Here is a 24,319-nt window from a genome sequence, read left to right on the forward strand (position 1 = left end):
GCACACAGAAACCAGCTCTGACACTACCCATCCAACCAGGAGAGGACCACAACTTAAGCCCTATAATATCATGTTCCTTTTCTTCTTAATTCAATCTGTGATTCCTACATTTGTGTAATGGAGTGGATGTCTATCCCTCACTCCCTGGGCCCCACCAAGAAGGAAGTTCTTCTAAGTTCCATGAAGGAAGGAACTGTATCTGGTTTGCTCACTATTTTGTTCCAAGTAACTAGCACAATGCACAGTAATACTGGGTAAATATTTGTGAATGAAACGAAGAGAAGGTGGCAAGATGGGAAGGAGAGACCTATAGAAAGGAAGAGGAGAGGACTGGAGAGGGCGGAGGGCAGAAGGAAAGTAGGGGAGGGCAAGAGAGTGTATGAGAGGGAAGGGAAGAGGCAAGGAAAAACTGCTGACCTTTTGATCAGTTACTTCCAGAAGCTTTCTTCCTCCTTGAAATAGTTGAGGGTCCATTAGAGTATGTAATAAGTAATTAAAGGCTTGAAGCTCTAGATTTAGACTAGATCTGGCTTTAAGTCCCACTCAGTTTTGTAGCTTTGGACAAATTAATTCTCTTATCCTGTTTTCCTTTTCTATAAAATGGGGCTGATTGGGAGGTTTGAATATTAAATGAAATAATATCTGACCGCGCTTGGAAAGACGTCTGGCACGGTCACCACTCAATATTAAAGTCTGCTACTGATATTTATTAATTTTGTAATTATATGCCCTGTACTGGGCCACTCCAGCACCCACCTTGGGGCCAGTCCCTCGCTTCGCTCTCCGCTCTCCCATTGGTCAAGACCCGTCAGCACTTCCACCAATCCGCTTGGCTCGAGAGGGAGCGGCTGAAAGGACAGAGCCAATGGGCGCAGGGGTTGCGGTCTCCCGGATACGGTGTAAACAGTGGAGACCGCCAACCCAGCAGCCAGGGGCCTTGGTGTAACCGTTGCAGACACTGGCCTGGGTCCGGCGTTTGCTACCCACGGCCCGGCTGAGAGACACACGGCCCATGGCGCAAGGCCGGGAGCGAGATGAAGCCCACAACGTCGCCCTCGGCGCGTCCCTGTCTGTGAGGTGAGGCGTTCGCGGCCCCGCGACTGACTCGTCTAGTGGAAATTCTTCCCTCAGAACTGCATCCTCTCCCTATCCGCTTCCTCCCATCCCTGTAGATCTGCTTTCACGCAAATTCGACCTCTTTTCCTTCAACCGCCAACGCCTTCCTGCAGACTTCCTTTCTCTGTGTGTGACTTCTCTCCATTCCCCTCGTCCCCTTATTCAATGACCACATTTCCAGCTCTTTCCACGCCCCACCCCTCCGTCCCTCACTATGCTGTGACCCCAACCCCTCGCTGGCTTACCCAGTACTGCTCTCCTCCACTCTCCATTTCTGCCTCCTCTTTTTGGCTATATTACCTTCAGTGATCCGTTTTGCTTTCATATATGTTCCCCACTCCCCACCCCCATCCCAATGACAGCCCTCCTCCCACCCTAGTGGGCTTTGGTGATGTTCCCCGAAGTTAGGGCCATCAATCCCTTCCTTCTATCTCCTATCCACCGACTCTGGATTTGTTTGCACTTATACTGGCCTTTGAAAAGCATAAAGCGCTGCCCGGGTGTAAGCTGGTATTGCTCTCCTTCCACATTCTAGAGTGTTACCAGCCCTATGTTCACACAGCATCCTCCACCAGTCCTGGCTGTACTCTCCATTCCCATGAAGTTTCTCTCTAAACCAGTGTCTTTCTCTTGCCCTCTCCACCATCTTTAAGCATATCTTTACTATTTAAATAGAGGTAGACTCTCCCCCTCTTCTCAGTCTCTCTCTCTCCTTGGTCTAGCTTACACTCACCAAACAATCCTTACTTAAAAATATGTTACTTTTGTGTTCTAATCTTTTCATTCATGTTGACTTATTCCTTTTACTTGCTGCATTTATCTCTACATTTTAGATCTAAAATATGGCTACACATGCTCCATCTTTGTAAAGAAGCAATTTCCCTACTGGGCTCACAACCATAAAGCAGGCAGTCCTATTCAAAGTTGTTTTTTTAACGTTTATTTTAAAAATCAAAACTAATTTTAAAGGTAAGGACCAGGATGCACCCTGTTTTCAATTAGGACCAAGCTCTTTTCTCTCTCTGTTGTTTTTACTTTTTCTTTTCCGAGTATACAAGACCCCAGAAATCCTTCTGAGATTTTTTCGAGTTTGAACAGAGGTTGTGCTTCACTGGAAAAGCTCTCTGAAGAAGGTGCTTGAGACCTATGGAGATTTAGGTGGCATTTAAGTTTCTGTAGTGCCTGGACTCAAACTGGTCTCACAGCAACCTTGTGTGTTTGGGCAGAAAGGGGGTGAAAAGAGAATAGATATGTTTCAAAAATTTTGATGATCTTTTGTTTAAAAAAGAAAGAAAGAAAAGGTATTTGAAATGTATTTTATTGATGTTGATGTATCTTTTCCCAAAGATGGGTGCAAGGATTCCCCAGGCAGAATGTTCATTTTGTCAACGACAGCACCATTTGCTACCCTTGTGGGAATTTCATAATATTTATTAATATTGAAACCAAGAAAAAGACTGTACTCCAGTGTATGCATGGAATCGTGGGTGTCGTGGCAACTAACGTTCTTCATGAGGTTGTGGCTTTTTCTGACCGGCGGCTGAGACCCCTCATCTACATATACAACTTTCCTGGATTAACCAGAAGGATCAGATTAAAAGGTATCTTAGACGCTTCCTCTGCCATGACTGAAGGATTTTGTTTTAAGATGTGACCAGATCTAGCTCTTATAAATGAAGTCTTTTTGCTTTTGAAGGATTGTTTTTTCAGTTTTGGTGGGTTTTTTATTTGTTTTGTTTTTTGGTAATACACATTTATAAGGAAGGAATCAGGCTGATCACTTAGAATTTAATTAAGTAGGCTAGAACCTTGCTACTTAATATGTGGTCTGCTTACAATTAGCATTGCGTTACCTAGGATGCTTATTATAAATGCAGAAACTCTGCTGTCATCCAGGACCTACTGAATTGTAATCTGCGTTTTAACCAGATTCCTTAGGTGATTCATACGCACGTTAAACTTGAGAATCACTGGGCTAGAACACTGTGTCAGAGCACTAAATGTTGTTTGTAAACCTTTTTCAGAACAGTATTTTCTTTCCTTATGATTTATGGAAAATCTAACTGAATGGATGTTGTATAACTTCTAAAGATAAGTCTCTGAGCCTCAATTTCCTTATCCATGAAATGGGGATAATGGTATCTACTGTTAAGGCTGTGGTGATAATAAATGAAATTAAGTGTAACATATGTAATTATATAATACATTTCATATATATATATGAAGTGTATATATATATAATATATATATGTCATATATACAATGTCAATCAATGTTTCCTACAATTTAAGTTATTATTGACTCATTCATAGATACATCTGACCCAGGCTGGGCTGTTGCACATATACTAGGGCCTCCATGTAACGATTCCCTCATTTAACACATCTTGGACAGAAAGCTTAGGAAGTCTTGAGGCTGGTCTCAGTTCTGTAGCTTATGATCAGAGAAGTGTTTGGATCATGCCAAGGATATTCACTGTACTTTAACATTTTATTTGTGGAGAAATTTGTCTGTGTTCTTAACAGACTAAAACAACATTTAAAACATAACCCATTCATACATTGGGAACTGTCTACAGGCATATCTTGTTCTATTGTGCTTTGCTTTATTATGCTTCATAGATACTGCATTTTTTACACATTGAAGGTCTGTGGCAACCCTGCATTGAGCAAGTCTGTTGACACCATTTTTACAATAGTATTTGCTCACTTCTTGTCTCTGTGTCACATTTTGGTAATTATTGCAATTTTTCAAACTTTCCCCATTATTATTATATTTGTTATGGTGATCAGTGATCTTTGATGTTACTATTTTATTTGTTTTGGGGTGCCACAAACTACACCCAAATAAGATGGCAAACTTAATCTCTAAATTTTGTATATGTTCTGACTGTTCCACCAAACAGCCATTCCCCTGTCTCTCTCCCTGTCCTCAGGCCTCCCTATTCCTTGAGACACAACAGTATTGAAATTAGGCCCATTAATAACCCTACAATAGCCTCTAAGTGTTCAAGTGAAAGGAAGAGTCGCACATATCTCACTTTAAATCAAAAGCTAGAAATAATTAAGCTTAGTGAAGAAGGCATGTCAAAAGCCCAGATAGACCGGAAGCTAGGCCTCTTGCACCAAATCGTTAGCCAAGTGGTGAATGCAAAGGAAGAGTCCTTGAAGGAAATTCAGAGTGCTACTCCAGTGAACACACAAATGATAAGAAAACAAAACAGTCTCATTGCTGATATGGAGGAAGTTTTAGTGGTCTGGATAGAAGATCAAACAGCCACAATATTTCCTTAAGCCAAAACCTAATCCAGAGCAAGGCCCTAACTCGCTTTAATTCTGTGAAGGCTGAGAGAGGTGAGAAAGCTGCAGAAGAAAAGTTTGAAGCTACCAGAGGTTGGTTCATGAGGTTTAAGGAAAGAAGTCATCTCCATAACATAAAAGTGTAAGGTGAAGCAGCAAGTGCTGATGTAGAAGCTGCAGCAAGTTATCTAGAAGATCTAGCTAAGAGAATTAATAAAGGTGGCTACACTAAGCAACAGATTTTCAATGTAGATGAAACAGCCTTATATTGGAAGAAGATACCTTCTAGGACTTTTATAGCTAGAGAAGAGAAGTCAATGCCGAGTTTCAAAACTTCAAAAGACAGGCTGACTCTCTTGTTAGGGGCTAATGCAGCTTGTGACTTGAAGTTGAAGTCAGTGCCCATTTACTATTCTGAAAATCCTAGGGCCTTTAAGAACTGTGGTAAATCTACTCTGCCTGTACTTTACAAATCCTGGATGACAGCACATCTGTTTACAACATGGCTTAATGAATATTTTAAGCTCACTATTGAGACCTACTGCTTAGAAAAGAAGATTCCTTTCAAAATATTACTGCTTATTGACAGTGCACCTGGTCACCCAAGAGCTCTGGTGGAGATGTACAATGAGATTAATGTGTTTTCATGGCTTGCTAATGCAATATCCCTTCTGCACCCCATGGATCAAGGAGTAATTTCAACTTTCAAGTCTTATTATTCAAGAAATACATTTTGTAGGACTGCAGTAGATACTGACTCTTCTGATGGATCTGGGCAAAGTAAATTGCAAACCTTCTGGAAAGGGTTTACCATTCTAGATGCCATTAAGAACATTGGTGATTCATTGAAAGAGGTTAAAATATCAATATTAACAGGAGTTTGGAAGAAGTTGATTCCAACCCTGATGGATGACTGAGGGGTTCAAGACTTTAGCAGAGGAAGTAATTGCAGATATGGTGGAAATAGCAGGAGAACTAGAATGAGAAGTGGAGCCTGAAGATATGACTGAATTGCTGCAATCTCATTGTAAAACTTGAAGAGATGAGGAGATTCTTCTTATGGATGAGCAAAGAAAGTGCCTTCTTGAGTTGGAATCTATTCCTGGTGAAGATGCTATGAGGTTGTTGAAATGACAAGAAAAGGTTTAGAATATTACATAAACTTAGTTGATAAAGCAGTGGCAGAGTTTGAGAAGATTGACTTTAATTTTGAAAGGAGTTCTCCCCTGGGTAAAATGCTACCAAACAGCATTGTGTGCTGCAAAGAAATCGTTCATGAAAGGAAGAGTCAGTTGATGTAGCAAACTTCATTGTCTTATTTTAGTAAATAGCCACAGTCACCCCAGTCTTCAGCAGTCACCACCCTCGTCAGGCAGCAGCCATCAACATGGAGGCAGGCCCCTCCACCAGCAAAAAGATTATGACTCACTCAAGGCTGAGGTGATGCTTAGCATCTTTTGGTTATAAAATTTTTTAAATTAAGGAAATTATTTTTTTAGACGTAACGATATTGCACACTTAATAGACTACAGTATAGTGTAAATATGACTTTTATATGCACTGGGAAACGAAAAAAATTTGTTACTCACTTTATTGCAATATTTGCTTTATTGTGGTGGTTTGAAACCAAACCCATATCTCCAAAGTATGCCTGTACATGGACCGTAACTACCCTTCATCTTTAAAATTTCCACAGCTTTACAGAAATAGAGACCCAGATGTAGAGAACAAACTTATGGACACCAAGAGGGGTGGGGTGGGATGAACTGGAGTTTGGGATTGACATGTATACACTACTATGTATAAAATAGATAACTAATGAGAACCTGCTATATAGCACAGGGAGCTCAATGCTCTGTGGTGACCTAAATGGGAAGGAAATCTCAAAAAGGGGACATATGTCTACATATAACTGATTCACTTTGCTGTACAGCAGAAACTAACACAACATTGTAAAGCAATTATACTCCAATAAAATATTTTTTTAATTAAAAATAAAATTAAAAATAATTTCCCCAGCTTTATTTATTTATTTTTTTTTGCGGTACGCGGGCCTCTCACTGTTGTGGCCTCTCCCGTTGCGTAGCACAGGCTCCGGACGCGCAGGCCCAGCGGCCATGGCTCACAGGCCCAGCCATTCCGCGGCATGCGGGATCCTCCCGGACCGGGGCACGAACCCGTGTCCCCTGCATCGGCAGGCGGACTCTCAACCACTGCGCCACCAGGGAAGCCCTCCCCAGCTTTATTATTTGGCTGTAGCCCTGTACAAGCAATTGAAAGTTAATTCAAACCAATAGCCAACATTAATATTGAATAATGAAACTCTAAAGACATTTATAATAAAATTAGGACTAAGTCATCAAGGATGCCTGTTGTTACCACTAATATTAAAACCAACGTGGAGTTTCTAGCCAATGCAACAAAATATGAAACTGAAAAATTATACCTATGGGAAAGGAGTTAATGCATAATAGTGTACTGGGACTAATAAAATAATGCTCAGTAAGATGCTGGTTTCAAAATAAATATCCATACAATTAGAAGATTTAAACACTTAGGAATACTCCAAAGAAGAAATGTGACTGACCTTAATGAAGAAAACTACAAAAATCACTGATATAAAATATTTAAACATAGGCATATTCCTGCATGGAGAGTCCAGTTATTATAAAAATATTTCTCATATCTTCACAGAGTATAATTCATAGGTTTATCATATGTTTTAGAGAGCCAGGAGTACTTAAATGAAATGAATATTCTTCCAGAACAAAAAGTAGAGAATGGGAATAATTTGAAAGAGATTGATGCCAAGGCAGAGGGCCCTCCTAGCATTATGGTGCTATAGTTATGTATTGGTGCAGGGATCACTCCATCAATGGAAGAGTAGAAGGCTAGGGACAGACTCTAGAATATATACAGCTAAGTATATGATGAAGATGCTCCCCTACACATACGCACATAGTAGATGATATGGATTATTCAACAATGGTATTAAAACTATGAGAACAAAAGTATCAAGTTAGGTACTCATGTCATACTGTACATCAAAACATATATCAAACAAAAATAAGAGTTCATTATAAACAACAAACCCATTGAAAAGTAGAAAAAACGTGGTAGAAAACTGAAATAATTTGAGGATGGAAAAGAACTTTTCACGCGAAGGATAAAATTTTCAATAGAAAGACATGTTTTTGATTACATACAAATTTAAATCTTATGAACATCAAAAATACATGAAAAACTAACAGGCAAATAATAAACTGAGGGAAATATTTGGAACAAGGATGACCAAACATTTTCAGAGCATTTATGAAACAATAAGAAAAAAGACATATTCATTAGAACAAGGGAACTTGCCCAAACTACAAGACTACCAACGATCAAAAACATAAAAACTCTTCCATCTCAATATTCATTTTAAAAAGTGTCTTTTAAACCAAGATGAGATTATTCTGCTTATCAAGGTCACAATTTTTTTAAAGTTCATAATTGCTAGGCAGAGTGCAGTGAAATTGATAGCATTCTTTTTTGTGGAAGGTGGGGGTAAAAATTGATACAAAGACATGAATGTAAAGACAGACATAGGAGAAGGCAAAGCTTGCATCTATGGAACCACACTGAAGAGCAGATAAAGGAGAGGAAACCAGAGGCTCATATGCAAGGAGTCAGAAGCCGACATGTCCCTGTTTTAGCATCTTCATGATGCACATTTTAAACACGTTGTTGCTAAGACTTTTAATGTCATGTTTCATTTCTTCAGCTGTAGGTACAAATGAGAATAGACCTTTTACAGTTGTTCCAAGAACTAGAAGATACTAAGCTAAGGGCCAGATATGGCCTAAGAGTCAGAGATATGGAAGTAAGCTTGAATTACTACAATTCCCCAGGGTTTTTCAAGTTGTTAGAATAATTTTTCTAATTACTATATTTCATATAGTTATGGAATATTTTATGGTTCTTGGGCCGTTTCAAGCCAAATGGGGACATACGTGGTGCAGCATGCTCAGTTTTGCACTGAAGACTAGAGAGAGTGACCTTGTGGTCTTAATTCACTCTAAAATCTTTTAAACATGTATCTGAACTTAGCTCATAGCTTTCTGTTAATAGTGTTAGAAATCAACCAAGACATCTCTTATTCCAGGAGCCAAATGCTTTTGAATTATGTAAAAATTATTAGATAAGGGAAATTAAACTATAAAACTATAGTTAATCTGAACAGAATGGTTAAATCCTTGTAATGGATTTTGTATTTTAGGCAATGTTCTTCTGGACTACACTTTACTTTCATTCAGTTACTGTGGCACCTACCTGGCTAGTTACTCCTCCCTCCCAGAATTTGAACTGGCCCTCTGGTAAGTTGCGGCCTCCTGCAGAATTCCTTTCATTGGGTCACATTTTAATCCTGTCCTTCTGGATTGTATCAAAGGACATATACATGAAAAATCCAGAACAAGGAAAAATGGAAGGAATAAAAGTCCTAATCATAAGGTTTAATATAGTCACTACTTTCAGGCAGAAAATTGGCAGGGCAAAAGCTAAAAGAGATTAATTACCGTCTTTCTCTTTTTGTTAACCTGTTATAATATTTCCTTTGTCAGGTACAGAACACATGGATAAGTACATAAAGTTTCATCTTTTCTTAAAACAAATTGTACCTTTGAAGCATTTTCATATTTTCCACTAATGTTGAAATTAAGATGGTCTCTATATTAGAGCTCAGTTTGAGTAATTGTTTTTAGGGACATTGGAACAATTATATGTTCAGAGAATGGAACATTATATCCCATTTTCCAGCTGTAGAGGAAATACTTGTGAATAAGACACATGCCTGGTCTTTTCTGGGTCACTTCATGTGGCCACCTTCAAAGCTGCACTCACTCTTCCATCCATAATATAAACTGCTTCGGGGGGGGGGAATTTATCTTATTAAGGGGAAATACAGAACGTTCCACCAATGGTTGAGGACACTCCTTACATACCCGCATTTCTCAGGAAAAAATGTAATAATCTAGATTCTGAGAACAACATTTAGTTTATGCAGAGTTACTTTTTGAAAAAACAGCTTTACTGAGGTATGACTGGCATATAATATAATGCTCATACACACACACACACACACACACACACAACTTGATAACTTTTGACTTACCCATAAATCATCACCATAATCAGGATAATGAATATATCCATCACGTCCAAAAGTTTCCCTTTGCTCTTCAGACCCTTCCTTACTGGCTCTTGCCACACATTCCTGTACACCATCGTTGCCCTGCCCCTCGCCCCCAGGGAACCACTGATGTGTTTACTCACACTCTGGATTACTTTGCTTTTTCTAGAATTGCACACACATTATATACTCTCTCTTTTGGTCTGGCTTCTTCCATGCAGCACAGTTATTTTGAAACTCTCTCACGTACTGTGTGTTTCAATAGTTCATTCCTTTCTATTCCATGGTACGGATGTACCACAGTTCGTTTACCCACTCACCTGGTGATGGTTGTCTTGGTTTGCTAGGGCTGCCATTAACAAAGTACCACAAACTGAGTGGCTTAAACATAGAAGTTTATTGTCTCACAGTTCTGGAGGCCAGAAGTCTGAGATCAAGGTGTCAGCAGGGTTGGCTCCTGCTGAGGACTGTGAGGGACAATCTGTTCCAGACTGTGAATAACTGTCTTTGTGTTCACATGGTGTTCTCCTTGTATGTGTATCTGTCTCTTAATTTCCCCTTTTTATAAGGATACTAGTCATATTGGAGTAGGGCCACGCTAAATGGCTTCATTTAATTCAGTAAAGACCCTCCTTCCAAATAAGGTCACATTCTGAGATACTGAGGGTGAGGACATCCACCCTTGAATTGTGGGGGACACAGTTCAACCATAGCAGTACTTAAAGGATGAGTAGGAATCAGCTTTGTGAAGAGGAAAAGGAAGAGGATTCTAAGCAGAGGAAAGGCATGTGCAAAGGCCATGAGGTCAGAAAATATGGCGAGTTTGCAGATTTAATTAAGAGATCATAATGATGAGAACAAGAGATCAGCCATGAGAGGCAAGCCCAGAGGGACAGTCTGAGGCCAGCTCATGAGCAGCCTTGTTAATATGTGACCATGTAGTTTACCATCCAAATCAGGACACTTGTGAGAGTGAAAGGGGTATGTTATCAATAATTAATACAGAAGGATACTCACCCTATGTATAAGTCATGCGAGTAGGCACATCCTTTATCCTAGAGACATTGGGAGACTATTAAGGATTTTAACCAGGGATGTGACATGATTAGATCTGCATGTAAAGACACTCCTAGTCACATCATGGAAGGATATTGGAGGGAAGTAAGCCATGAACATCAATTAGGAGGCTGTGGTGGTCCAGATGAGAGATGGTTGTGACATGGACTGGGGTGGTAAGTATAGGGACAGAGAAAAGTGGAGATGTTTAGGAGGCAGTACCATGAGGCTTGGTGACCGACTGACAGTTGGGCGTGGTGCTGACAGAGAGGGACAGTTGAGGGTTTTACCCAGAGTTGTGACTTGGGAAACTTGAGGACGTTGTGGTGCTTTTCAGAAAGATATAGAGAGCATGGGTGGAGGGAGGTAGGACGAGGCAATGGGGAAGATGAGTTGGGACAGCTGAGTGTGCCTGAGATAAAGAAATGGGGATGTCTAGTTGGCAGTTGATATATCAGTTAGGATTTAGGTTCAGTTGCTGTCACAGAAGCCCAAATCACCCTAAAGAGGTGGCTTAAACAAGACTGAAGTTTCTTTCCCTCCCATGCAGCAGTCCAGGTATGAGCAGCCCATGGCTGGTCTGCTGGCTCCCCAGTGTCTGGGACCTGTCCACCCTATTTGGTTGTTCTCCTACTCCTAGCGTGTTGCCCTCATCTCTAGTCTGAAGTGGGGCACTAGCCATGTATTCTGGGGAGCCATGTGGAAAGGAAAAGCATAAGGGGAAGGGCACAAACATTTGTTGGAATGCCCAGCCTGGGAGCTGCACACACCAGTGCCACTTAGATCCCACTGGCCAGCTTAGTCACAAGTCAAATCAAGCTACAAGGGAAGCTGGGAAATATGGTCCTCACTGTGGGTGACATGTGCCTGGCTAAAAACCAGGGGTTCTGTTACTCAGAGGAAGAAATGGAGAACAGATGTTGAGAGACACAATCTGTCACTGTCCTAGATAGCTAGACCCAGAGCACAGGAGAGAGGGCTGGAGTTTAACATTTGGGTGTTGTTACATCAGTTTAGTAACCAAAGTGCGAAAAGTGGATTAGAGCACCTACAGAGGAACCTCAGACAGAACCTAGAGGAAGACCAATAAAAGGGATTGAGAGAGGCAGAGGGATCTCACAGGACACTCAGAAGGAGCAGTCATGGAGCAAAGAGGGACAGAGGCATGGAGGTTCCAGAATATGCCTCAGCCTGGATTCCAGAGAAAGCAGAGCCTGAGGCGGAAGCTCACCAGCGACTTCTTTAGGAGGGAATAAAGTTCCGGGTGGGAGGCAAGCTGGAAAAGCGGGCAGGGAAGGGGAAGGAGCCGATGTGAATGCGCATTACTTTACTGGGCACCACTTGGCTGCTCTGTCCCGCAGGTGGTCTTCTGAGAGGCCGTAATGGACTCCTGTGAACATGGACAGTCCCTGGGCTATGACACAGGGGGCTGGCGAAGGGAGAGGAAGATATGGGAACTTACCCACCTACTCCCGTTACCCTATCGATCAAAGTTTCCCTGCCCAGGGTATTAACTCCGCCGTGCTTTCAGATTTATTGCAACCTGGGATGGCCCTGTGCGTGTGGAGCAGGCATGAGGTGTGCCCGTGAAGTTAGTTGAAGCCTACACTGCTGGCCAGCCACCGAGTCAGCTAGGCAGAACAGGTGCTCCAGGTCCCAGAGACAGTGCGAGGCCGACAGGTATGGGGTGTCCCATGAGAGCTGTGTGACAGTCCAAGAGTCATCCCAGAAGGTAGTTGTGGTGAGCGGAGTCCAATCCTGCAGAAGTGAAGTTAGACAAGGACTGAGAAGTGCCTGCTGGGTTTGAGATGAAGGCGGATGTCAGTGGATCTTGGAGACACACCGCTTTGTCGATGGAATGGTGGTGATGGGATGCACATTTCCTGGAATGAGAGAGTGGGCGTGAGAAAGAGGAGGCGGTGAGTTTAGAACAACTGGCTCGGGAAGTCTGGCAAGAAGGGAGGGAGAGAGACGTGGAATGGTGAGACTGAGGGCGGGCTTTTTTTTTTTTTTTTTTAAGATAGTACAGATGAGCGCTTAATTTAAGTGCTGACAGGGAGGAGTCAGGAGAGAGGGAGAGTCTGAAGATGCAGAAGAGAAAGAACAATGGATAAACTAACGTTCCTAAGAAGTCAGGACCTGTAGGGTTCAGAGCACAGGTGGTGAAATTGGCCTTAGGCAGGAGAAAGGATATGCCTTCACTGTAACAGAAGAGGAGAGGGAAAGAATGATACAGATCCTGGCAGGTCACTACACTCGCTAGCAGAAATTTGGAGGAATTCTCAGTTGATGGCCTCTGTTTTCTTTGTGGAAATCAAAGCCATTTACTGAGAGTAAGAAAGAGGCGGAGGAGTTTGAGGCTTCAGGAAAATGGAGAGTATTAAAAAATCAACACTTTAGAGAACAGGAGAGAAAACCAACCAGAGAAACATAGCAGGACTGGAGGTGGTATAGAGGGTCCCTGGGGGTGGTAACCACGAATTTATAATGTCACTGACGCACATAGTCCTGTGGTCTTTCTTCTTTTCTCTCAACTGCCCAGGCTTTCAGTCGTATCCATCCAGGGTTCATGGGTTTTCCTAGGCATCTGAAGCAGAAAGTCAAAAAATCCAGGGAACCAGTGGTACCAGCAAGAGAATGGTTGATATTGATGGATGGGACCTTTGTGACGGGGATGGAAAGAGGTGGAAGCAGGAGGGAGCTGATAGACAAGGCGAGCTCCACACCTATTAGTTCCAATTCGCAAACCACAACCCTGAATGGAGTTCTGGCTCCATTCAGGAGTCAGACAGCTCAACATTAATTTTTTTTCTGTGTATGTCATCTAGCAAAGGAACTTGCTCGTGATAGGCATTCACGATATTCTCTCAAATAGGTAAATGATTTAGTCTGTTTCAAGGTACTAGTACTATGATTTTAAAAGCTCAGTAAATGGTCTACTGGCATCAGTGTGTACAGCACGTCTCGATCTATGAGGAGTACTCATGTGTACTAAGAGATTTAGGTACCTACACTTACTTCTCAGCAAATGTGATGATATATTCCATTTTCTAGATTTGAACGGGTCAAATCCAAATTTGATAAGGAGATAAAACAGCCTTAGCAGCATATTGAAGAGTAATATTTTAAAATAGTTATTTTGCTTCCCTAGGAGGGCACACTATAATAATAAGCATAATTATTTATAAATTTGATATTAAGATCATAGATTAATAAGCTATATCATAAATTCTCAATTTATGTAAATTGTTTTCAAATAATTAGATAAATGTTCTCAAGATATGAAGTTCAAACGAATTATTTTTCACCAAACTCAATTTTCCTCTCAGGAACTGGGAATCGGGTGTCATTTTGTGCAAGAAATCACAACCCGGTATAGATGTGAGCCAGATGACTTTTAACCCCATGAACTGGCACCAGTTGTGCTTGTCAAGTCCAAGTGCAGTGACTGTGTGGACAGTCGAAAGAAGTAACCAGGAGCATTATCTCGAAGCAAAGTAAGAGACTTCATTGCAACACAACAAAGGGGGGATTTTTGTTTGCATTCATGTAACGTGATTGGATCAGTCTGGTGAATTAAGTGGCTTTGTACGTGCATCCTTTTTTTTTCTGGTTGTTTTTTAAATACTTTTAAATTAAGTTTTATTGGAGTATAGTTGATTTACAATGTTGCGTTAGTTTCTGCTGTACAGCAAAGTGAATCAGTTATACATATACATATGTCCACTCTTTTTTAGATTCTATTCCCATATAGGTTATTACAGAGTATTGAGTAGAGTTCCCTGAGCTATACAGAAGGTTCTTTTTTTTCTCCTTCCTTATTTATTTATTTATTTATTTTAAGCAGGTTCTTATTAGTTATCTATTTTATACATATTAGTGTATATATGTCAATCCCAATCTCCCAATTCATCCCACCACCATCACCCCACGCCCCCTGCTTTCCCCCTTTGGTGTCCATACGTTTGTTCTCCGCATCTGTGTCTTTATTTCTGCCTTGTAAATGGGTTCATCTGTATATACGTGCATCTTAACTTAAAACATTCTTTCTACATATATCAATATAATTTCCTTGGAGTAGTTGTTTGCATTTCGAAAGGATTCTCTGTGCTTTGATTTCCCACTGAGTTTCTTTTAAATATCAAGCTTTTCCCACATGTTTTAAATCAAAATTGTATTTGCTCTTACTATTTCAAAACATGCCTATTGTGTATATATATATATATATACTTTTTATAAAAAGGTCATGTTATCACTTTTTGCTCCTATTACTTTGATGCCCAACTGAAATCTCAAAAATAAGAAATTTTTAGATATGGGAAGTGTGTAGATTATACCTTCAGCCACATTATCTGTAAACAAAAGGGTAGTTGCATGTAGTGAAGTCATGGAATTGCCTGTTTAAATAGAACTGGGTCAAAGAGAAGTTCTATGACCAATGTCCTGGTGATAGCTGATAATAATGGTACCTTTGTTGAAAAGAATTCAAAGACTCAAGGTGCCCCTGAGCTGACCATTCTCATCATACTCCCCAAAGTCAAAGACTAAGGAAACGTTGGACATACACATCCTTGAAATTGCAGTTTTTGAAAAACTGCCTTCTTAAAGAGCAATGCAAAGCGAGTAAATGAAGTTTTCAAATGGAAAACCCTAAGAGAGGCACTTCTTTCTCCTCAGTATTCTTTATGTCTCAATTTCATTTTTACAAGAACCCATTGAATAGCCAAATCTGTCTCAAGGCAGAGTTGACAACACTGTACCTTTTTATAAAGTGGGTAATGTCTCTATCAGATCCTCGCCACGGCAGGCAAGTAATTTATCACATCTCTCTCTCCTTTTGCTTCCCTTGAATATGCTTCTTTAGTTCTGAATGTTGAGTTGTGATTTTTCTATAGGCAAATAAAGTGGGAGGCAAAGTGAGTGGATTGCCCTGGATCAGAAAACAAGCAGGATTTGAAAATACTTAGTTAAGTCTTGCATTTGAGTAGTAAGTACTGTTTTTGCGTGATCATCTTTCAAAATTATTCATCATTCATAAAACATAACCAAAAACATTTTGAGTTTAACACATAAAGCCATCAATTCTCTAAACTCACTTTTATAGCCATGTTGTTGTTTAAAAGTAAATATTTGGCAAATCTGAAAGTAAATTCTTGATACTAGAGGTTGTAAAGGTAGCTGAATACAACCTACATTTATGGTTTTTTGGGTCCATGTGTGTTGCCAATATTTAAAATTTGAGAAATTTCTCATAAATATACAGATTATGATTTTCTCTTGAAATTTTGGAACCAAAGATCTCACAAGTCAGCAAACCCTCTTGGTTGGAACTGAGTGGTGCCTGCCAGCTTTAGGGGGTGTGTATAGAGAAAAAAACTCAGATTTTCTTTTTCTATGTAGGGAAAAGCCTAGTTCTTCCCTACTGTGTTTTTCTTCCCCATGAGTCTCCTTTACTACTCACAGTGAACACTTCAATTCTGACATTTGTGGAGGAGGTTTCTCCCGGCACCAAGCAAGTCTCCTTGATACCAGCTGGGTGTCTTACCATTCAACTCAATTCTGACGCTGTCTACCCAGAGAAAGAATCAGATTCCACAGGCTAAGGGTTCAGTCCTACAAGACTGTCCTCCCCTTTGCACTTCAGACGCTAGCTGGAGCCCAGGTTGTTACCTGTACTTCTGACTAAGTGGCTATAGATTAGAGGTTTCAATACTCCCTCCTTGGGTTCCATTAATTTGCAAGAGCAGCTCACAGAACTCAGGGCAACAACACTTACTTACATTTACTAGTTTATTAAAGGATATGATAAAGGATACAAATGAGCAGCTAAATGATGAGACACGTAGGGCGAGGTCTTGGAGGGTCTTGAATGAAGGAATTTCTGTCCCATGGAGTTGGGCTGCATCACCCTCCCAAGTGTATGTGTTCACCAACCTGGAAGCTCTCCAGACTCCCTACCATTGTGATTTTATGGAGGCTTCCTCATGTCACATGATCAATTATTTGCTGCATTTCCAGCTCCTCTGCTCTCTCTGGAGGATGGGAGTTGGGGCTGAAACTTCCAAGCTTCTAGTCATGGCTTGGTCTTTCTGGTGACCAGCACCCGTTCCGGAGCCACCCAGGAGCCCACCTTGAATCGCCTCAGTAGCACAGAAGATGCTCCAAATGCTCTTATCACTTGGGGACTTACAAGGGTTTCAGGACCTCTGTGCCAGGAAACTAGGAAGAGACCTATGTACATATTTCCCACTGTCTCACAGGAGGGAAAACACTTTCCCATCTGCCACAATCCTACCTGGCCACACACCACCTGCTTAACCCCTGTCAGTGTTCAAATTTACAATTCCTGCTTTACATATTAACTTTTTGAAAAATCCCTATATTTATGACTGTGTATTACTTGTACTTTTATGATATATATTTTTAAATCTACTATTTGGTTTCATCTGGTTTTTGCTAGGTGTTTTTAATGAGTTGTAACACCTCCCATTCTGCTTACCACTGATATGCAGCAGTTCCATCAGTGACTTGTTTCTGTTGATCTGATTATTCTGATGCCTCTTTTTTCCACAGGTCAGTAAAACTGCCTTTGGAAGATGGGTCATTTTGTAATGAAACAGATGTAGTTTTTCCCCAATCATTGCCCAAAGATCCTGTCTATGGACCTGTGCTCCCTGTGTCAGCCGTTGCCGGACTAGTGGGTGAAGAGGCAGAAACTTTCAGGGTAATGACCTGGCCCCTCTCCGTGTTTGCCTATTTGCGTTCATGACCATCCCATGAGACATGCAGGATAGAGAGGATCTTCCTGGTTTTTATTTCAGACTAGCCCTGGAGGCCACGAGAGATGAAGGCTCTGGAGTTTTGAGTTTGGGTGACTCGGAAGATGATGGCCTTGCTAACTGAAACAGGGGGCCCAGATGTGATTTCAGTTTTGGAAATATTGACTTTGGAGTGCTGGGCAGCATCCAGGTGGAGATGCCAGGTGGAAGCTGGCAACTTGGACCTAGTGTCAGGGAGGAGAAGGCAGGGCTGGAGGCACAGTGTGTGGTCAGCGTCATTCCCCCAGAGAGGATGGTGGGAGCGTGGCGGGGGGCAGGGGATAGGGGGTGAGGAAAAGGGAAGAGAAGGTGTCAGGGAAGAGAGCCGGAGAGGAAGGAGTCAGCCAAGAGACAGGAGGAAGAAGAGGAGCCTGAGGAGGAACAATCACAGAAGCAGGAGCAAATCCAGGAGGAAATGAGGCTGTGCAGAACGGTGGAAGAAAGCTTCGTAAGGGAGTTTGCCAACAGTTACTCAGTTTTTTTCATTCAGCAGATACTTATCAAGCTCCCTGTAGGTAGCAGGCACTGTTTCAGGCAACAGGGTCGTATGGCGACCAACCAGGCATAATAACCCTGCTTCTCGGAGCTTCCGTTCTACCAGGGAGACAAAGTGGCAGCGCCACCAACACCAGAAGTAAAGAGATACAGCAAATCGTTGCAAAACGTGACAGTTATTACAACAGGATAAATGAGAGGTGGGCGGGGAGGTGAGGGAGAGATTAACCTGCTGCTCAAGGAAGGCCTCTGGGGAGCTGACTGAAGGACAAGGAGGCGCTCCTCCTACTATAAGCAGCGTAAAGAGTGTTCAGGCAGAGGGGACTGCGCTCGCAAAGGCCCAAAGAAAAGAACTCAGTATGTTTGAGGAGCTGAGAAAAGAGCCTTGTGTCTGGAGCAGAGTAAGTGAGGGGGAATGAGGTGCAGTGATGGTCAAGAGCGAGGCAGGGAGCAGAGAGTGACACATGCAGGGCCTTTGGGATGAAGGTAAGAAGCTGGATTCTGCTGAGCCTCTGGAACCTGCATTATGTGAATGCTTGTGTGAAAACTCCAAGCCCAGAAGAACAGAAGTAGAGTTTCCCCAGTGTTTCTGAACACTGCAGAGAATTAAGCTATAGATGTTTAAAATAGTTCCATGTGATAATTAGTTTATCAGAAAGTCTCTGGCCAGCAAGGGAAAAGGTTGTATGCTCTTAGTATTTCCTCTAAAGGATGACAATTACTCACTTTTTTAAATTACAGAAAATAACTAATTCCTTTTAATAGTACAGGTCCTGTGCTTGGAAATGCAACCACATTCAGCCACAGTGGGGCAGCAAAGTAAAAACAAACACATCAGCCATCAAGGTTTACAACTTGAAACAATGTTTCTATGCTTAGTTTTTGGTGCCAAAGAACCCACATTTTCAACCATCTCAAATTTGTGTGTGTGTGTGTGTGTGTGTGTGTGTGTGTGTGTGCAACAAATTTCTGTGGGAGCCCACATCATTCACCCTTTGTGCCAACTTGATGGTTCCTACATAAAACATTTAAAATTCAAGCAATTGTTCTTGTTATTTGAAAAATGCTATGAAATGCCACCTTTAAATAAGTAAATGTGGAGTTACCATTTTTAAAAATGCTCATAATAAACAGACATCTTTATTTCCTAGGACTTTTGTAACTCAGTGCATTTTAACCTTTTTCTGAAAACAGAAATTTAATATTAAAGTATGACATCTCTAAATCATACAGGGAATATTATTAAAGCCATTTACTTTACAATTAAATTAGAAATCAACTTTCTCAGTATTTACTTCTTTCATTTTATAGACAAATAAGGTGAGAAAAATTGCTAAAAACAATGAGTGAAAGCATAACTAAACTTAGATCTCAAATGTCTTGATTCTATTTCTTCCTGTGAATGAAATTTCTTGTGACCCAGTACCAATGGCAAAGAAACCAGTAATGACTTGACCTATTTAAGGGTCTTAAAAATTGACAAATGTGGATTTTTATAAAATTAGAAATGTTAAATACTCCCCTATTTCTCTTATAGCTAACACTAGAAAGACACATTAAATAGGACTTTAAATAGGCCCGCATCACGTTACACAACTTATTTGGGGCATTAGAAATGGTATCCAGTAGTAGCATGGGGGAAATCAAAGGCAGGTGTTATCTGGGCAGAATTGGATCCAAGATAGTGAATTTAATCTCAAGGGTCCAGTTTTCTTTTTCCATCTACTTTTTTTTTTTTTTAAAGCAGAAGTTGCTAAACAGAAATTCCTTTTAAAACTCAAGCATTCTGACACATATTCAGATGCTTACAATTTCTAAAGCAATATTAAGTTGGGCTTGAGTTTTTTACATTTTGTCCTCGAGTGATCAAAATGTTTGATTCCAGAGGACTGAACAAGGAGGTGGTGTTACCAACAAATACTTTTAAACACTATTGGCACCTTTTCTTTTAAAATTCTCAAGTTCCAGGATTGAAAATTATTGTTTCTGCTTGCACCACATAATATTACATTCATTTTTAAATGGCACAGAACATATTTACTGATGAAAGAAAGTAATAGGAAGACAAGCCCAGGTTTCTCTTAAAGTAAGAAAAGCCACACACAATACTAGTTTAATATACCAAGGCAAGAAAATTCCAAGTTTTAATTCTCACCTTCTATGGCATACATACAGATTCACTGGTATTGTGAGAACCAGATATGTGTGGTTTTTTAAAGATTTTTGAGCCCATTGCCATACGAGGTAAGAGTCTGTCTTTTTGTGATTTATAGTCTAAGGTCATCAAGACAACCCAGGCAACTTTTAAATAATGATGATTAAATAATGATAGTCAGTGAGTAACTCTTTTCCCTCTGAGTCATATCTCAGTTTAGACACCACAAAAATGTCATTAATCAGCAACAGTTTAATCCTTTTGAGTGGTTTTGTCCCCTTTCTTTTCCTGCCCACTGGGTGGCGAAATTGTTACTCAAGTATTTATTTTCTAACAATCCAAGGCTATGAGGGCATGAAATAGGCCAATCATACAATTAAAGACAATGTATCCTTTAAAAAATTATCATATGGAGTGCTTCTATGTATGACTTCTGCCTTAGTCATATTTCCAGGTCCATCCTAAATGATAATTCTCTCTCTGTCCACTTCCTTCACTCTACCAAGAAGAACAAATTACTTTCTCATAGATTCTCTTGTAATAGTTAAACACTCTTCTACTATAGCCTACTATGTTTTCTTTTTTCTTTTTTTTTTCCCAAGAAGATGTTGGGGGTAGGAGTTTATTTATTTATTTTTGCCGTGTTGGGTCTTCGTTTCTGTGCGAGGGCTTTCCCTAGTTGTGGCAAGCAGGGGCCACTCTTCATCGCGGTGCTCGGGCCTCTCACTATCGCGGCCCTTCTTGTTGCGGAGCACAGGCTCCAGACGTGCAGGCTCAGTAGTTGTGGCTTATGGGCCTAGTTGCTCCGTGGCATGTGGGATCCTCCCAGACCAGGGCTCGAACCCGTGTCCCCTGTCTTAGCAGGCAGACTCTCAACCACTGCGCCACCAGGGAAGCTCCTGTTTTTTACATTTTTAAGTGATTTAAAAAAAAAAGGGATATGTGACAGAGACCTATGTGGTCTGCAAAGCCTATTCTCTACCTGGTCCTTTACAGGAAAAATTTGCCATAGACCCTTGGTCCATATTATTTTTAGTTCCCAAAACCAACATTTCTTCTAGGCACATCCCAAAGATTTGTGCATTTCTCTCTGAGTTTTCCATGGAATCAAAGTCAAGTAGGATGTTTCATGAGCTAGAGAGGCTACCAGAGGCAGATAAAGTGTCCTCTTATTCCCCGTGACAGTTAACCAAGCAGAGGATCGAGGCCAGCCTCTCCATAGCCACTCAAGGAAAATCACATTCATGCCCCCCTGCAGAACCAGGAGGGGAAAGGTTGACCAAAATCTTCCTCAAATGGTGTGATTTTAGCTAAACAATGACTTTCTTAGATCCAAGATATCAAAAAGTCTACCAAGAAACAGTGTAGAAGTTATTACTCAAGACTTTTGTGGGACTTCCCTGGTGGTGCAGTGGTTAAGAATCCGCCTGCCAATGCAGGGGACATGGGTTCGAGCCCTGGCCCAGGAAGATCCCACATGCTGCGGAGCAACTAATCCTGTGCGCCACAACTACTAAGCCAGCGCGCGTAGAGCCCGTGCTCCACAACCAGAGAAGCCACTGCATGTTCATCTATTTTGTCTTGGAAATTGTTTTTGCTGAGTATTTCTCTGGCTCTTAAGCCATGATTGTTGTCTTAACACAAGGTTTTAAATCTTTCCTTGAAGCCTAAAGACGATCTATATACTTTGGTTCACCCGACTATGCACTGCTGGACTCCAACAAGTGACCTATATGTTGGCTGTGAAGAGGGTCATCTTTTAATGATTAGTGGAGAAAACTTGAAGGTAACTGTGCTTAATAAGATAGAAGACGGACCACCAAGGGGTAAGAAACTGCTTTGCTTTATCTTCCCAGAAGTGTAGCCATTGGTGATGGTTTTGCACTTGACAATGGATGTTTTGTTCCCTATTTTTCTCTTTCTAGAGACATCTTTGATTCCTCCTTCTTTATCCTCTAGTTCATTACCGAGTCCTCTGGGTGTTTCTTGTAGCTAACTAATGTTTATTGAGTGCTCTATGCTCTAGACTTTCTGCTATCACTCTATATGTATATGTCACATAATCCTTAAAACAAATTTGTAAGGAAATACATTTTTATCTTCATGATATAGATGAGGAAATGGAGGCATTAAGAGGTTAAGAAACATGCCCAAATTCACATAACTAGTAAATTATGGAGCTGACACCTGAACCCAGACAATGACTTCAGAGTCCAAGTTCGTAGCTACTATGCTATATCCTCTCCCATACATATATGCCTGTTGTGTTTAATCAGCTAATGTGCCTTCCACAATGACCCTTTCTCCACAAGACCTTCTTTTAAGACCAACTGCCGTCTTGAAAATTACTTTTTGTTGCTTGGTTAGAATTTCTGAGAGAATCTGACCTATTCTCCTTGGATCTGGTGTCCATTCCTGGTCCCATCAGCTGTGGCCAGAGTTGGGCCTGACTCAGAGAAGCCAATGTCACCTTGTGGGGGGCTACGTGTAGACACTTTGAGAAGGGATTCTCACCAGGGCAAGTTCTCCAACCTGACCAATGCACGCTCCACTCCAATTCCTCTTATTATTTCACACCTTGATTCCTGCAGCAACCTTAGGGCTGACTTCATTGACCTTAATCCGCAGCTGACCCAAATCAGGCATCTCATCCCTGCCAAACTTGAAGACCATTTTCAACATATAACTCAAGGACTACTTTGCCTTGATTTCAAGCCCTCTCTAATCTGATCTTACCTGCACCATTAATATTATTTTAATAATATTATTAAAATAAAAATATTATTATTTTAATAATATTATTTCCTGCTACTCCCCAGTATGAGTTTCTTGATCTAGCCAGTCATTTCTTCCCATCATTTTACAGACATACCACCCAGCTCATTCCCTTGCCACCTTACTCTCTGAATCCTCCAGTTCCCAGCTCAAACACCACATCCTACAGCAAGTTTTCCCAGCTGCATGTCCCTTATCTGCTCCCTCTCCTGTTCCCTGACTCACTCCACTGAGAAAGTGAAGCCATTAGGTTCAACTTTCCTACCCCAGTCCCCATCTCTCTTCCCTTTACTGTCACCTGTACTCTCCAGGCCCAGTCCACCCTCTGATCTCATGTCCACAATGCCATCCCTCAGCTCTCTAAAAACTAAGCCTCTTTTCTGGCCTATCTTTCCAGTTTCAGCTCTCCCACTTGATCCTTTTAGAAGTTCTTATCATTCCTGTGCTTTCTCTAAATTCTGCCTGCTGGCATTGGTAGTTACCTTTGTCTAGGATGCCCTTCTCTTCCTTGTCTACCTGGCAAAATTATCCATTCTGGAGCCTTCCTCTGTCCTTACCCAACCTACAGGCAAAATCAGGTGCCCCATTTGGGGTTCCATCAGACTCACTTCTTTGTTAGAGCCTCTTCCTGTGCTGTTACAACGCCCCATGTGCCTGTCTGTCTGTCTGTCTTTGCCACTAGTCACCAACTCTTTGAAGTTAGGAACTGTGACTTACTCAAACTTTGGCTCTATAGTTTAATTCCAGAGATTGCTAGGGAGTAAATTGGCACTTCTGTGTGTTTGTAAAGTGAATTACCAAACAGTGTTTCGCATTTCCAAATCCCTATCACACTTGTAATGTTTTACACAATTTAGGACTTAGTTGTACGTAGTCTTTTTTTTTTGGCCACACTTCGCGGCATGCTGGATCTTAGTTCCCTGACCAGGGATCGAACCTGCGCCCCCTGCAGTAGAAGCGCAGAGTCTTAACCAATAGACCACCAAGGAAGTCCCTGTATGTTGTCTTATATTGTTCACTATTTCCTTTCTGTACACTATTTTTTATTATTTTCATGATATATTATAAATACTTTTAAATAAATATTTATCTAGCTTCTACAATGTGGAGGACACTAAGCAAGGTGCCTCCAAGTTGACATAGGTGGCAAATATATAATCTCATAATCAGCACCTTGAAGGTGCTGATTTATATTTTATTAGAGAGAATAAGACAAGTTGACAAATAATTGCAGCCAGGAAAATTAAGATGTGAGGAGAACTTCATAAAGTGCTATGGGAATTCAGATGAGGGAAAACTGCCAAGTTAGGTCATTTTGTAGGTGGCATTTAATATAGCCCTTAAAGGATGGGTTCACAGACAGAGATGAGGGTAGGTGGAATTTGGGGCAATGGTATCTGCATAAACAAGAAAACATGGGGAAGGCTGAGAAAAA

The 24,319-nt window shown here is 41.1% G+C and overlaps 1 protein-coding gene across 1 annotated transcript in view; it reads left to right on the plus strand.

Moving 5' to 3' along the window:
* Positions 1-877: 877 nt before the first annotated feature.
* CFAP43 (cilia and flagella associated protein 43) overlaps positions 878-24,319 on the plus strand; it is a 101,565-nt gene continuing 78,123 nt past the window's right edge. Inside the window, exons 1-6 of the mRNA XM_067709479.1 lie at positions 878-1,077; positions 2,464-2,717; positions 8,674-8,770; positions 13,971-14,138; positions 17,215-17,365; positions 21,776-21,935. Of these exons, the coding sequence (XP_067565580.1) occupies positions 1,013-1,077; positions 2,464-2,717; positions 8,674-8,770; positions 13,971-14,138; positions 17,215-17,365; positions 21,776-21,935 (895 nt within the window). The 5' untranslated portion in view covers positions 878-1,012. The remainder of the gene's footprint in view (positions 1,078-2,463; positions 2,718-8,673; positions 8,771-13,970; positions 14,139-17,214; positions 17,366-21,775; positions 21,936-24,319) is intronic.

This window comes from Pseudorca crassidens, chromosome 16 (assembly GCF_039906515.1).
Source record: "Pseudorca crassidens isolate mPseCra1 chromosome 16, mPseCra1.hap1, whole genome shotgun sequence".
NCBI classification, from domain to species: Eukaryota; Metazoa; Chordata; class Mammalia; order Artiodactyla; family Delphinidae; genus Pseudorca; species Pseudorca crassidens.